Here is a 13,574-nt window from a genome sequence, read left to right as displayed (position 1 = left end):
TTCTGAAAAATCATAAGGCTGTTAATGAGAATTGAACTCGGAAGTGCAAATTCAACATCAACATGCTTGACCATCACATTGCCAACTGCGTTATGAAGACAAGCTTTTATCTCAATATATGAATGCTAAGTAAAACAACTAAATTTCCAAATTAGTTCTTACATATCATTATCGACTTTATTGTTTGTTGCAAAATTGCAATAGATTTATCAAATTACATTCTTTACAAATGTTTTGAGTGCAATATTAAACTTTTTTATTCATTCCTTAGCAGAAAGTAATGGATCTTAACAATCCAAATTGTCAATTTTAAATGTAGGATAAAATTAAAGGATTATCGAGAAATTTCAAGTTTATTAAAACATTGAATCGTTACTGTTTACTTTCGCTCCTTCTTATGTTTATAGTTCATCTCAAAAAATACGGTTTCACACTTTATCCGATACATCTTACATGTAGATGAAATTGAATCTGGAAATGACAATGAGGCATTAATTAAACAGAAGAACTTGAAGCTTAAAGCCATGAATAATATTTACCGGCATAACGCTTGCGGTAAGGACGAAATTATCGGTCCATATCCTTGGGCATTGTCATACAGCTCAAACAGCGGTGCAGCTACTAGCTTGTAGTTTTTAGGGACAGCAAAGAGTGCTAGAAAATAAAGACATGACATGATTAATATAGATTCATAGACATTTGTATTATATTCAGAGAGGCTCAGTAGAGGTAAGCTAATTATTAGCATAAATAAGCATGTTGTTGACATTTGACAGATTTTCGTGGCCTTAAAATTGACACGAATTTTTAATATTTTAAACATAATTAAGTTTAAATAGATTCTTTTGTAGTGTATTTTTTTATAATTTCTTTTTTTCATTGGTCACATAATTTGAATTATTGATAATTATATTATTTTGATTTAGCTCATTATTCTCTTTTTTTTAAAAAATATACATTTGTGGATGATAAACTCAATTACTCTATAACTTTTATCACATATCATTATATAAATTCATTTGTAATATCTTTTGTTTATCTATAAAATGGAGAAAAGAATAGGAACAATTAGTCAAGTCAGAATGTGCATCATGATATTAAAAAGTAAATTAGTACAAAATTAATTTTGAATTTTTATGATTTTTTTGGTTTCAAAAAAAGATCCATTTGTTTTTGAGTCTAAATATATAAATCTAGGAATGTACAATTCAATGAAATTTAGCAGAGTATATAATAAACAATGATAAGAAGATATTAAATGAGAAAAAATTAAGAATTATGAAAATTTTGACTTTCTTGTAACATTCATATTGTACATATGAGAATTAAATCAGTACAATTATTTTTTTGTTCTTTTATCTAATTATTAATTAAGTTACATCGCCGCTGCTGTCCTCAAACATAACAATTCTAATCTACATATCAAAGTGCTTTGCTATTTTAAAAGTAATTAAATTTAGTTCAGTGTTTCTCAACCTCACAAATGTTAAGGGCATCATAAATGAACGACTTCAATCCTATCACACATACTTAAGTATTGTCGTTTATTTATGACTTGGGGATCATTTACTGTATATCTGTAAGATACAGTGAGATTTTATATATTCTTAGAGGCAATGGACATTTAATGACCATGAAGAAAGAAGCTAAAGTCTCATAAATTGACTGTCACACTTGAATCAATGTGTCGCAACACACGTACAGTTTGAGAACCACTGAATTGAAATTTATGATCAAAAAATTGTTAAGATGTTGATAACATTGAGCTTTTTATGTTTAAGGTAAAGCGGCAATTTTGTTTTAACAAATTATTCTCTTTTCATTACCCTTTTCCTGTAGTTGCACTAAAAATAAACGTTTATGTTCCTTCGGTTTCTGCAAATTGAAGAATTGAGTTGTTCAGATGGTTATAAATTTGATTTGATTTGTTGGTTCTTCCGATTGAGTCTATAAATTCGTCATCATTCAACCAAGGGACATAAGAATCACAAAATAAGTTGTATTTCAATCATGTATCTTGAGTCAAATGGAAATGAATTTATAAAGTCAATCGAATTAGATTCCAGATTCTTTTTTTTGGTAGGATGATCTATGTTGGAAGATACTTAAACGGTTATATGCGGCGGGCAGTATGGATAAGTTGGCGGCTCAAAATTCGGTCTAAACCAATTTCCTATGGTATCCTCAACAATCCATTCGTGTGATTTTACTCCTGATGATGGCTGTCCTAAAGTCTTTTAAAAATTGAAATTTTTTGTTTGTTTTTATGATACAATTAGGCATTTTCAAAACATGACTTTTTTTCATTTCAGATAATATAAGTAACAAATTTTAAAAACTATAATTCTTAATGTTTTTGTTTGTTTTGTTATTTTGTTTCATATCAGAAATCTTTTTGATACAGTTATCAGTTTTGTTCATAAATAAAAGTAGACATTAGCAGAATAATTATGAATGTACATATATCATAACATGTTTCTTTGATTGTCGTCTGTATCATAAACAGTTAAGTACAACTTATGAAAACATTACATATTTAAGTAGATAGACAGAGCATAAATAATAATATCACAGAAATCACAAAGTTATGATAGAATACAAAAACAATTTCATAAAAAATTTTCTGTGAATATGATTCTTAACATTTTAGAGAAGCATAATATTTGGATTATAATGCAATAATTTATAATTATAGTTTTTATAATGCAGCAAGTATTTTTTTTATCATAAAAATAAGACTAAAAACAAGAAATCACTAAACAAAAGTATTCAAGACGATAAAACTTTGCTAACTTACTTCTGTCAAAAGTCTCTTTAGTCCTTCCACTTCATCTTCGCCTGCATTGAGTTCACCGCCTGGCAATTTGAAGAACGTTGTTCCTAACTGGATATAGAAAAAAAATTGTCCTTGATTATACAATCATTTTTAGCGCATTTAAATATTACAAACCTGTAAAAGGAGAACATGCGGCAAACCGTGTTCGTGAACTAATAAGCAAGCTTCTACTGATCTCCTCATTCCAATTTTCTCAAATTCATCTCTCATTCTCTGAAATCTAGCTGGAACTGATGGATCTTTTTCAAACAGTGGCTCTTTTGTTCCAAATGTATAATTTGTAAGAGGATATCTATATATTTTTTAAACATAACATAAAGTTACTGATTATATGTATGCCAAATGCGATAATATACTTACAGATTTATGGTTCTGTTGAGTGTTAATGACTGACTTATTGGAACCTTCATGGAAGTTGTATCAGTTGTACTGTTTGATCGTTTGGGCCAACCAGCTCCTTTTGTAAATTGTTATTTATTTATCAGTAAGTTAATTAATACATTTTAACACAAATTTATTGCCCTTACCTGACATTTTGTTTTTTATTTTCTTTTTGACCTTTATATAAAGACTTATCAAGAATTTATGCTTAAAACTGTTTAATTACAATACTTTATAAGCTTTATTTCACTTTTTAATTAGTTTTATGCTCACAAAACCACTTTTCACTTTATATTTTAATTAAAATTTGTATGAATATAAAAACTCGAGAAGCGGTTTTCACAAGGGGGTCTCATAATCTGGAAAAATGTAACTTTGATCAAAACTCAACATTTATCAAAATAAACAATTAAAGTTTCGTGAATAAAAAAGTGATAGTTTGCCATGAATTAAAAAAACTTTAGCTTTTTAGTTATTGAACTATGTCACTTAGATATGTAACATAATTAATGCATTCATTTGATTAAAATAAATTTTTTTGCAAACATAAAACCCCCTAGTGTTGATGAAAATTAATTCAAAGTCAATGTTGTGAAAATTATGTATTTTTTATTCGGACATTCCAGTATTTGAATACAGAATATTCGTTAGAAAGAGACAAATCCTTAAAATCATAAATCTGCTGAAAATGCATTTAGATACTTTAATTAATTTTTTGTTTAGCGTTTTCCTCTGCCTCTCGGACCACCTCGTCCGCGTGGGCCTCCACGTCCTGTAGATAAGTGATAAAACAATTTATAAACTAAATTAAACATCAAAACAATAGATTTTACAAACCTCTTGATTGTCCTCTTCCGCGGGTTCCCATTTTCGTGTCCTTTTTCTTGTTCTTAGACTTGGGTGCTTCATCAATCAACATCGTCTCAAGAGGCAAGGAATCCGGAAGAATGAAATATCGGATGTTGTTTCCTCGAATGCTCAGTGATTCCAACTGTACTGGATTTCTGTTTTTGATCGTCATTTTGACAGCTTTGAGGTGTGTGTTCATGGCTACATCTGTAAATTTAATTAAGTTAAATAAAATAACCTTTTTCTATTGACTATAGTAATTATTATCTTACCAACTCCAGTAACAGTTCCGTGGACTTGCGTACCATTTTTCAGTTCTATCGTGACCGTCTCATGACTTAATTTCATCAAAAATCTAGAATTAATAAAATTTTCAGCATAAACGTTTGTAAACAAAAATTAATTGCGCAAAAAATGCCAGAATACTCATATTACTTAAATTTGCACAATGTTAATCAATTCTTCAGCATGCTTACCTTACTAATTTCATGTTGAAATTCCTTAATTATTAGTGGAAATTGATTAAATTTAATTTTTTTATATTTTCAGCGGTGTTTTCTGTTTGTTTAAGCCGCATTCACATTAATTAAAATTTTCAAATATTTTTTAGTCGTTAGATTACTTAAATTAAATATTTTTATTCATATTTCTGAGCTCTTATTTTATTTTAAACCTTGATTTAAGCTCATCTTCTTGTTAAAAGTATCTAAAACTTAGTTAAATTAGGTACATATCAATACATATTGGTACATATTAGTACATATCTTTACATCATTTAAAACCGCAGTTATTTAAGTCGTGGTCACCCAATTGCAAAAAGATTTTCTTAGATCTTCAATAAAATTTAATTTACTTAATTATAGTGTAACAAGAATAGTTTTAAAAGTATAAATCATACATATGGAATGAGAAAGTATTGTTTGGCGATAAATTCAGTGCAAACCAATTAAAATTAAGCAGGTGTCGGAATATGCATTGAAAAAAAAATATTGATCAAAAATGTCAGCGGAAATTCACGAAAAAGTTAGTTAAATATTTGCTAATCTATTGTTTTATGACTTGTTATACCAATAGACATTATATAAAAGCTGATTGACTGCTTCGAGACACGATTTTGAAGAGAAACAAAAAGTGCGATAAAATGACGTCATAAATTAAATAAAGTTTATTATTAGATAACAAAATACACACTAATTAATAATGGACATATGTCTGTTGTTTCTTTTTAGTTGCAATAAAAGGTTTACAAAGCATGAGTGCAATCAATTCAAATTCCGATAGTGAAAAGTCGAGAGATATATCTGAAAATAATTACAATAATATTTCGAGTGACTCATCAACATCAACCTTTGAGTTTATTGAAGGAAGTATCTATGCAAATGAACGTTCAACCAACTTTAGAACGAATCGACCAATAATATGGTCATCGACAAAGGAGGAAAAACAAAAGCATAACGAGGAAATTGCTGTCATGGACTCTAACTTCGAACCATCATCATCTTGGGAGAAAATTGAAGTTTCAGACATACAAAAAGAAGAATTGGAAGCATGTAGAAATTTTTTAACAAATGAGAGATCATTCAACAGCATTGGAATTTCTCGTCCGAGTACATCTACAAAACCGTGTTTTATTGATGCATCATCATTACTAGATGATGACTATGTTCCCGTACCGTTTCCAAGAACTACAAAGATTGAGTCATCTGCCGACAATAGACATGGCACCACATCTTTTTTGTCTTATAATGAAAATATGCATAGGAATGAGTCAAGAAATCATGAGATTAAGGATCAATATTCTGCTATACAAACGCATCATCACATTCCAAGAAATTATAGACCAAATAATAATAATACTAACATTAGTAGCAGAGAGCAGCATGATGAATATGAAAAGCATCAAGGCCGTTTAATCTTCCAAAACAATAATGTACAACAAAGAGTCATGGCAAGCGAGGATTATGCAAGTGATATTTCGTTTCCAAGCGAATACTCGTCTGGGTCAACTTGTGGAACATACAATAATTTAATCTATGACACAACAAGTGGATATTCAGGATCCACAAACTACTCTCGAATACCATCCGACGTCGAATCAATGACGTTTCCTGATACTCCATTTAATTCGATAGTACAACTATCTAAAAAACTTGAAGTGTGTTCAATTGACGATGATGATGAGGAAATAAATAAAAGAAGTACATCATCTCCAGTTCAAATCCCTAAGAGAATAATGAAACATGATGAATCGGCACCAATTTTATCTGGCGGAGCGTCAGTAAATGATTTTGCACCCAAACATTGTGAAAGTCCTTCAGTTCGACGAAAAACTGATTCATGTCCAATTGTTTCCGGTGGATCATTGGACATTGAAGAAGAGCCAGTTCAAAAACCTATTAAAAATAATGATAGTGATAAATTATCATATTCATGGGTTGTTGATTTAAGTAGCAATAATTCACAAGTTGATGAAGAGTCAGGATGTAATAGTAGACAGGAATTTGATGAACATCATACGCCATCTAAAAGTTCAAGTTCGTCAACGCCGAAAAATTCTCTCGGCTTTTATGTGGATTTTAGCAGTTTGGAACCACTTCCAGAGGACACAAAACCAATTGCGGCAGCTAAGAAAAGGGATGATTTGCGTAAACAATCTCTTAAAAAATCAACTGGCTTTTTTGTTGATTTTTCGTCCTCTTCTGATGCATCACATCCAAATACTCCAAAACAAAATACAAACACGGAAGATAATAATATTAATAACAAAAGGCGTGATTCAGATAGTGATAGAAGTACTAATATGTTTAATATGTTTGTTGATTTTGAAAACACCAGCGAGCCAACTGATAAAGTCGTTGAGGAATGTAGTTCCTTAATAAAAGATGATAGTAATAATGATATTACAAATGTTGAGACTACGTCGACAGTTGTTGCTAGTTCATCTAAGAAAGGATGCTTTATGTTTATTGAAAACGATTGTCATGTTGTAAAACATCGAAAAATATTACCAAAGGAACCATCAAAGCGGCATTCATGGAATGTACAAACTAACGAATTTGATGACATAAAAACTAACACAAAAGTTTACCAAAGGTCAACTAGTGTAACTAGTAATGATGAAAAATTCATTCCTTCTTCTTTACCAGTCGTATATTCAAAAACATCTAGCATGTCGATTGGCAGTTCCATATCTCCGCACGAAGATTTTTCATGTTCTAAATCATTAAGTTCACGTTCAAATTTATCGATATCAACATCAAATACGAGCATAGATAATAGTGAAACAAAAGTACAACAGTGCAATGATTTGGAAAGAAATTTATTAAAGAAGCGACGAAAGGAAGCAAAAATAAATGAAACATACGATAAGAGTAGTCAAGGCTCAGTAACAGATGAAATATTTTCAAATGAAGATAATCGCACATCTTCTGATACTGACGACGATTTAACGTTCCAAAATCCTAAAGACGATAACAACACAGAGCAAGCAGAACTAGAATTGAAGAGAAGAGAATCATCGTTGTTGGAAGATATCAAAGTGAAAATGGATACGATTGTTGAGACATCTGAAAATTCATCGCCATTCAAAAAAGCAGTCAACAATGAAAAGCCGAGTGATAATTTGATTGACAATGATTTAAAATTAGATCCACCACTTCATACAATGGAATCACTTCAGCAGCTGATAGAAAAGCAGAAACAGATCTTGGAAAATGTTGCAGAACCTCCAAATATTTCATCGCCGCCATCCTCACCTTTTGTGAAATTATCTGATCTCGATAAACCTACAATTAAGAAGGATTATCCAATGATGACGACTTCTGCTGGTTATAGGACATCAATGGATAATCATCAAAAATATCAATCATCTCCAAGTGATGTTAAGACAATGTCACGTTCTACTGGAAATAATATGATAAATTTAGCATCATCTGTTGAAAACTCTAAAAGTCTTAGCCGTCTATTTCCACATTTATCTAAAGGTACTAACCAATATTTAATTAATTCATACACATGCTAAATTAACGCATTCCTTTCTAGCAGTTTTTAGTAGCAGCGTTCCTAGTAATGTTGGATTTAATATAAGCTCTATGGATCAAAGTCTTTATGAATATATTGAATTTATATCATCTGATTTTTCGTGCACATCAAGTATTAACTCTAGTAGATCTGGAATGGGTAAGCATATACTTTTGAATGTCTTAATAATGAATGCTAAGAATAATTTCTATTTAGAATCCGCAGATGAGTCATCAATTTCGTGTCGACAGCCTAGAAGGTTGGGTGAAGATTTATTGAAAATGTTTCTGCAAGAAATAGGCACAGATGTAGTCATTGATGTTGACGGACGGAAAATTAAAGCACATAAAATTATATTATCATCAAGATGCCAATATTTTGCAGCTATTCTAGCTGGGAAATGGATTGAAAATACGGGAAATGTTATTACACTAACTGGATATTCTTATAATACAGTTCATTTTGCTTTATGTCACGTTTATTCTGGAGCTGCACATGTTCCATCTGGTTTAGATTTAATGGAACTAGCGTCACTTTCTGATTGTCTTGGATTGGAAGGCTTGAAGGAAGTTACTGGATATGCGTTAAAGACGAATTATTGTCATAACTTCCACAAAGTAAATATATGCTAATTTGTATGATTTAAGTCATTAATTAACACTTAATTTATTTAATTAACAGCCTTGCTCTGGATGTATTGATGGAATTGTACAAGTTTTATCCGTGACATTGGATCATGGATTTGATGATTTATACCGAAAATGTTTAAAATGGTTATGTAAGCATTTCTGCAAAGTATGGGTTACTAGGTCTTTTGGGAATCTTACTTTCGATTTAATGCTTCGCTGTTCTCAACAAATAACAGCACATTTTTCGTCAGAAAATGTTCTCAATTGGTTACTGGATTGTGAAGAAGTGTTGGAAACGCTTAATAAATCGAGATGGGAGAGCTTTGAGACACAGAATGTCGTTGAAATTGTTTTGGAAGCAGCACATGAATATATTTTGGACCATTTTTCAAGTTTAATTGCATCTGATAGTTTCTTGTCTTTAGGACATGATAGAAAGGATGATATTCCGAAATTAGAGCATTTTATTCTTAAAGCAGCCACATCATTATCACCAGATCAGGCATGTAAGAGCTATCCAAGAGCAGTTCGTTTGAATGCATTATTAAATGCAAAATTGATTAAATTTCCAAGTCCACTGTCCAATGACAGTTTCAAGCCACAGTTTGATCATATTCAGTTAAGAGATGAAGACGAGGATATTGAATGGAACGATGAATTTATTAAATTAGTAAGTGCACTTTTGAGTGCTGTTGAGCAAAGCTTAATTCGACAATGTGGAAAAGCTATGAAATGTTCAGCATGGCAGAGAATGGATGGTGACTTAAGAAGTAAGATACAGAAAATAGCTTGTGTGACCGAGAATGATGATATGAGAAGGAATTTAAGATCAAGTGTGACAAGTTTGGGAAGTGCTTCGTCTGCGACAACAAATCGTGCCAATGATTTGAGACAAGTCAAATTGGCAATTCAAGCACATAAACTTTTGCATGAAAATCAAGCATATGCTAATAAGACTCATCCTGCACCAAAAAGACCACAAACGCAAAAAGAAGCAAAAATATCTGCAGCAAAGCATATCGTCAAGACAACAAAATTACAGCAGCCAGTTCGTGTTATTTCCGTTTCTAATTCACAGAAACATTTAATCAGTGACGACAAATCTCAGAGTAGTGAAATAAAAAGTAAATTTACTTCCGTTAAAGCACGATATATGGATCCAATAAAGCCTCGAACAACGTCTGAAATTCCAGTTAAAACAATCAAGAAACTCTCATCGAGTGAAAATTCAAGAGACTCATCGCCAGCATTCAATAAGAATAAGAAACATTATGATATTGTTAAGAAAGCTTCAAATTTATCATTGGACAGTCTACAATCTCCATTAAAAAGTAAGAGGATAGTGCAAAGTAACAATCCATTACCGAAAAAAGATTCTGAAATGTCAATGGATTCATTGAGTGAATCGTTAAGAAGCACATCAAAAACAGGCAGAACGTCATCAGAATCATTAATCAAAAGAACGAGTTTGAATGAAAAGGATAGTGCAAGAAGTTCCGCGAGATTATCAAAGACAAACATCACAAAACAATCTACAAACAATCAGAATCAGGTTGTACAGCAACAGAGAAGCTTTCTATCACAGAAATCTCGCGAAATATTAGCAAAACGATCTCAACAACAACCAACTAGGAAGCTATCAACTAACTCTAATTCAAGTATTGCAACAAAATCCACAAAATCATCATCACCAAGAATGTTTTTACCAATCAACAAGTCGCACTCGACGACTGCAGTCATCACAAGTAAAAAAGTATATAATACAACATTACATTTGCGAAAGACATCTAAACTTCCCGAGCCAATTGATACATTGAAAACTACCAATAATTTAAATAAAACTAAAACTCAGAAGAAGGAAGTACCGTCGGTAAAGCTACTTAAAGAGAAGGAAAAGGAGAACGACCACAAGAAAGGATCTGCAAAGTCTAACAAGTCAACTAATAATAAATTGGATGAATTGAAGAATGATAATAATATAATTACAGCTGAATCACTTTCCAATGACGAATCATATGAAGTCAAAATGGCAAGATCCAATACCTTTAGCAAAGAAGCACCTGATAATCCTATTGAATTGTTAAAAACTATGAAATAATTCGCATTTATTTATTGGAGTTAATTTATAATGAAATATTTAATTGCTATGTGGACATTCTTTTGCTATTGTCCTGGATATAAGGATGTGTTCATGCATGCAGGAATCATGAATTTAAGCACATTGGCAATTCAATTTTGAAACACACATTTTATAAAATTTATATTAAATTTGTAAGGAAATTGGAAGATTTTTTATATGATCAAGGAGGATCAAGGATATGATAAGGCCACACAATGGCATGTAAATTAGGGTAAATTTGAATATCAGAAATTTTTGGGTGCATTTTCCCAATTTGAAAAACCGTTATTTTTAAAAAATTGTATTTTGAAATTTTTAACTGTTATTTTTTAAATTATTTTTAACCGTTATTTTTTCAAAAAAAATTTTTGAACGTTTTGTTTTAAAATTATTTTTACCGTTAATTTTTTAAATTATTTTTTTGAGAATCTTATTTGATCTTCGAATATTCATAAGTGGAAAATGCGCTCTTGACCATGTCTATGCTAGTTTTGTAATGAACACATCAGCATGTCTTGGATTTATCTACAAAAAAAAACTTAATAATTATGAATCAAATGATTATATGGTCATATCCATATATAGATCTACGTGATAACAACATTAATGTTTGTTTCAAACATAAAAAATTCTAGTCAATATTCAATATTTATTCCAATTTATTCCATTCTTAACTTGAAATGGTGGTAAATGTATAGGAAGCATGACATTTAGTTATCTTGCTGTGCATTGATTAGAACATAAGAAATTTAAATATATTACTAAATAGTATTAAATGCTTGCTATTTTTTTTCTCTCCCCCAACTTTTGTATTGCATTGATTGTCATATATATATTGTAGTATTTTATTCAGTAGATGCATTTTTTTAATTTCATAATAATTATATTATGGACATAAAACATTTTTATTTGAGAAATCTCAAAAAATAAAAAATCTTGTATTTGATTCCTATGAATTAAGCATACTCTGACTTTTTATTACTTACTTACTTACTTCAACCATGTTCTTACCAGTTCTTACATGGATCTTAGGTTACAGGAGAAGGACATAGTTGCTAGCTCTGTGTCCTATATTGTGGCTATTCTCTGTCCACAGACATTCAGTCAGCTGACATTCTTTTATCACTGTTCTGCGCCAAGTAGCTTTCATAGCTCCTGGTCGCCGTTTCCCTTGTGGATTCCATCCAAGGGTTACTATACCAAAAACTTGTATTTCTGTCCCAGCAATGACATTTTCTCTTGTACTGACTATATTGTCGTTAGAAAAATTATTTGAAAATGTGTAGGAAAATTCATTCCTGTTTTTCCTTTATTTCCTTCAAGTAGCACGACCCGCGAAAAAGGATATGGGATCATTCATTAATGACGTCAATAGATATCAATAGCTATACACAAAGGAGTTGAATTGTCACACAATGGATACACTTGTATGTCACAGCACATCCACCCCACCCCCCTCCCATGTTGCATTTTTGACGTCATTTATGCACGTGCAGTGAAAAAGAAAAGATAATAAAGAATTTTCCATATCATGGCTGTGAAAGTTAATCAGTTTCTTGGAATAATCTTTGGAATTTTATCAAGTCTTTGTTTTAGTCTCTGTTCTGTGATTGCTAAATATTTAATTGAAATATCACCAGTTGAATTGACTTTGTACAGGTATTATTATGTTTTGCAGCATAAAATTTTCTTTTGTTCATCATAAAAATTTTTCCTTTCTTTTGTCACAGATTTATAGGAATTTTCCTGCCCTCATTATCAATAGCAATTTACAGAAGTGAAAATGTTTTTCCTGACGATAAACGCGATAAGATTGCCTTATTTTTAAGATGTTTTATCGGAACGACTGGATTAATGTTGAATTTTTATGCTGTTCAAAATATGAACTTGGGTGACAGGTGAGAATGGATATCCGCTATGAACAAAGAACAATGTGATTGTCTAGACTGTGAATTAATTACAATTTTTATTATTCCATTCTAGTTCCGTTATCATTTATTCAACACCCGTCTTTGTTGCCATATTCTCAAAAATATTTCTTAATGAGCCATGCTCACTTTTTAATTGCTTCAACATTGCATTGTCAATGGTCGGAATTGTGTTCATCATACAGCCAAATTCACTATTTAATCATAGTTCATCGTCATCGACATCATCATTATGGGGACCAGTAGCAGCTATTTTATCAGCTATATTTGGTTCCAATGTTATAATTATTTTACGAATTTTAAAGCATTTACACCATTCAGTCATTATGAGTAATACTGGAATATTTGCAATACTCTACACATTAATTGTGCTGATGATAATGAACGAATTTTGTAGTCCTTGCTCATTTAAGGAACGAGTTTTAATTGTTGGATTGGCTGTATTCAGTTACTTTGGGCAGATGCTGTTGACTGTATCTTTACAATTTGAAGAACCAAATGTCGTATCAATGACACGCTCAACAATCGTACTCTTCTCATTTATATGGCAAATTCTATTTTTTGATGAAATTCTTTCGGCTTCATCACTTTTTGGGGCATTTTTGATCATTTTATCAAACTTTTTAAATGCATTTTTAGCTGTATCAAAGCAAAAGTATTTATCCAACAAATTTTTAAGACTAATACAATTTTAAGGAATAAGGAATGCTTTATGTGTTATTTAGTGTCCAAGATTGAGTCATGTGAAGGAAACAATAATACAATAAAAATCGCATTTTGTCTCTAAATCGTCAACAGATTTTTTATGTTTA

The 13,574-nt window shown here is 30.9% G+C and overlaps 4 protein-coding genes across 6 annotated transcripts; 2 read left to right on the top strand and 2 right to left on the bottom strand.

Annotated features, from left to right (window-relative positions):
- Positions 1–143: 143 nt before the first annotated feature.
- Cpsf5 (cleavage and polyadenylation specificity factor subunit 5) lies at positions 144–3,559 on the bottom strand. Of its 2 annotated transcripts, none has more exons than XM_070633984.1 (8): positions 3,364–3,559; positions 3,197–3,293; positions 2,951–3,128; positions 2,798–2,884; positions 2,112–2,234; positions 1,827–1,875; positions 540–654; positions 144–471 (listed from the first exon to the last, which is right to left on the bottom strand). In XM_070633984.1, exons 1-8 carry the CDS (start codon positions 3,368–3,370, stop codon positions 450–452), a joined length of 678 nt encoding a protein of 225 aa, XP_070490085.1. In that variant the 5' UTR covers positions 3,371–3,559; the 3' UTR covers positions 144–449. The 2 variants fall into 2 exon arrangements, with proteins under 2 accessions (XP_070490085.1, XP_070490088.1); XM_070633987.1 differs by having other exon boundaries at positions 3,197–3,290.
- A 245-nt stretch (positions 3,560–3,804) lies between these two features.
- Positions 3,805–4,658, bottom strand: SmD1 (small ribonucleoprotein particle protein SmD1). Its single transcript, XM_070634026.1, has 4 exons — positions 4,543–4,658; positions 4,339–4,421; positions 4,055–4,273; positions 3,805–3,989 (listed from the first exon to the last, which is right to left on the bottom strand). Exons 1-4 carry the CDS (start codon positions 4,554–4,556, stop codon positions 3,937–3,939), a joined length of 369 nt encoding a protein of 122 aa, XP_070490127.1. The 5' UTR covers positions 4,557–4,658; the 3' UTR covers positions 3,805–3,936.
- Positions 4,659–4,871: 213 nt separating this feature from the next.
- On the top strand, positions 4,872–11,722 carry LOC139085820 (serine-rich adhesin for platelets). Of its 2 annotated transcripts, none has more exons than XM_070633983.1 (5): positions 4,872–5,089; positions 5,296–8,049; positions 8,111–8,245; positions 8,303–8,703; positions 8,768–11,722. In XM_070633983.1, exons 2-5 carry the CDS (start codon positions 5,319–5,321, stop codon positions 10,811–10,813), a joined length of 5,313 nt encoding a protein of 1,770 aa, XP_070490084.1. In that variant the 5' UTR covers positions 4,872–5,089; positions 5,296–5,318; the 3' UTR covers positions 10,814–11,722. The 2 variants fall into 2 exon arrangements, with proteins under 2 accessions (XP_070490084.1, XP_070490083.1); XM_070633982.1 differs by having other exon boundaries at positions 8,108–8,245.
- Positions 11,723–12,347: 625 nt separating this feature from the next.
- LOC139085828 (solute carrier family 35 member G1) lies at positions 12,348–13,457 on the top strand. The gene is made up of 3 exons (XM_070633997.1): positions 12,348–12,493; positions 12,565–12,732; positions 12,818–13,457. The coding sequence occupies exons 1-3, from the start codon at positions 12,366–12,368 to the stop codon at positions 13,455–13,457; spliced, it is 936 nt and encodes a 311-aa protein (XP_070490098.1). The 5' UTR covers positions 12,348–12,365.
- The last annotated feature ends 117 nt before the right edge of the window (positions 13,458–13,574 follow it).

The sequence above is a fragment of the Chironomus tepperi genome, unplaced genomic scaffold, assembly GCF_022539635.2.
Source record: "Chironomus tepperi strain 1889 unplaced genomic scaffold, CSIRO-AGI_Ctep_v1 contig_84, whole genome shotgun sequence".
Classification (NCBI taxonomy): domain Eukaryota; kingdom Metazoa; phylum Arthropoda; class Insecta; order Diptera; family Chironomidae; genus Chironomus; species Chironomus tepperi.
This window is presented reverse-complemented; position numbering and strand designations above follow the sequence as displayed.

Bases quoted from the DNA above. Each gene is read 5' to 3' on its own strand.
- SmD1 (XM_070634026.1), bottom strand. The intron at 4,274-4,338 runs GTAAGATAATAA...TTAAATTTACAG, and splicing joins CGGAACTGTTACTGGAGTTG to ATGTAGCCATGAACACACAC. The intron at 3,990-4,054 runs GTTTGTAAAATC...ACTTATCTACAG, and splicing joins CGGAAGAGGACAATCAAGAG to GACGTGGAGGCCCACGCGGA.
- LOC139085828 (XM_070633997.1), top strand. From the start codon at position 12,366: ATGGCTGTGAAAGTTAATCAGTTTCTTGGAATAATCTTTGGAATTTTA. The intron at 12,494-12,564 runs GTATTATTATGT...CTTTTGTCACAG, and splicing joins GTTGAATTGACTTTGTACAG to ATTTATAGGAATTTTCCTGC. The intron at 12,733-12,817 runs GTGAGAATGGAT...ATTCCATTCTAG, and splicing joins AATATGAACTTGGGTGACAG to TTCCGTTATCATTTATTCAA.
- Cpsf5 (XM_070633984.1), bottom strand. The intron at 2,235-2,797 runs GTAAGTTAGCAA...AATTTTTAAAAG, and splicing joins TAAAGAGACTTTTGACAGAA to ACTTTAGGACAGCCATCATC. The intron at 472-539 runs GTAAATATTATT...TGTCATTTCCAG, and splicing joins TTACCGCAAGCGTTATGCCG to ATTCAATTTCATCTACATGT.
- LOC139085820 (XM_070633982.1), top strand. From the start codon at position 5,319: ATGAGTGCAATCAATTCAAATTCCGATAGTGAAAAGTCGAGAGATATA. The intron at 8,050-8,107 runs GTACTAACCAAT...ATTCCTTTCTAG, and splicing joins ATTTCCACATTTATCTAAAG to CAGTTTTTAGTAGCAGCGTT. The intron at 8,246-8,302 runs GTAAGCATATAC...ATTTCTATTTAG, and splicing joins CTCTAGTAGATCTGGAATGG to AATCCGCAGATGAGTCATCA.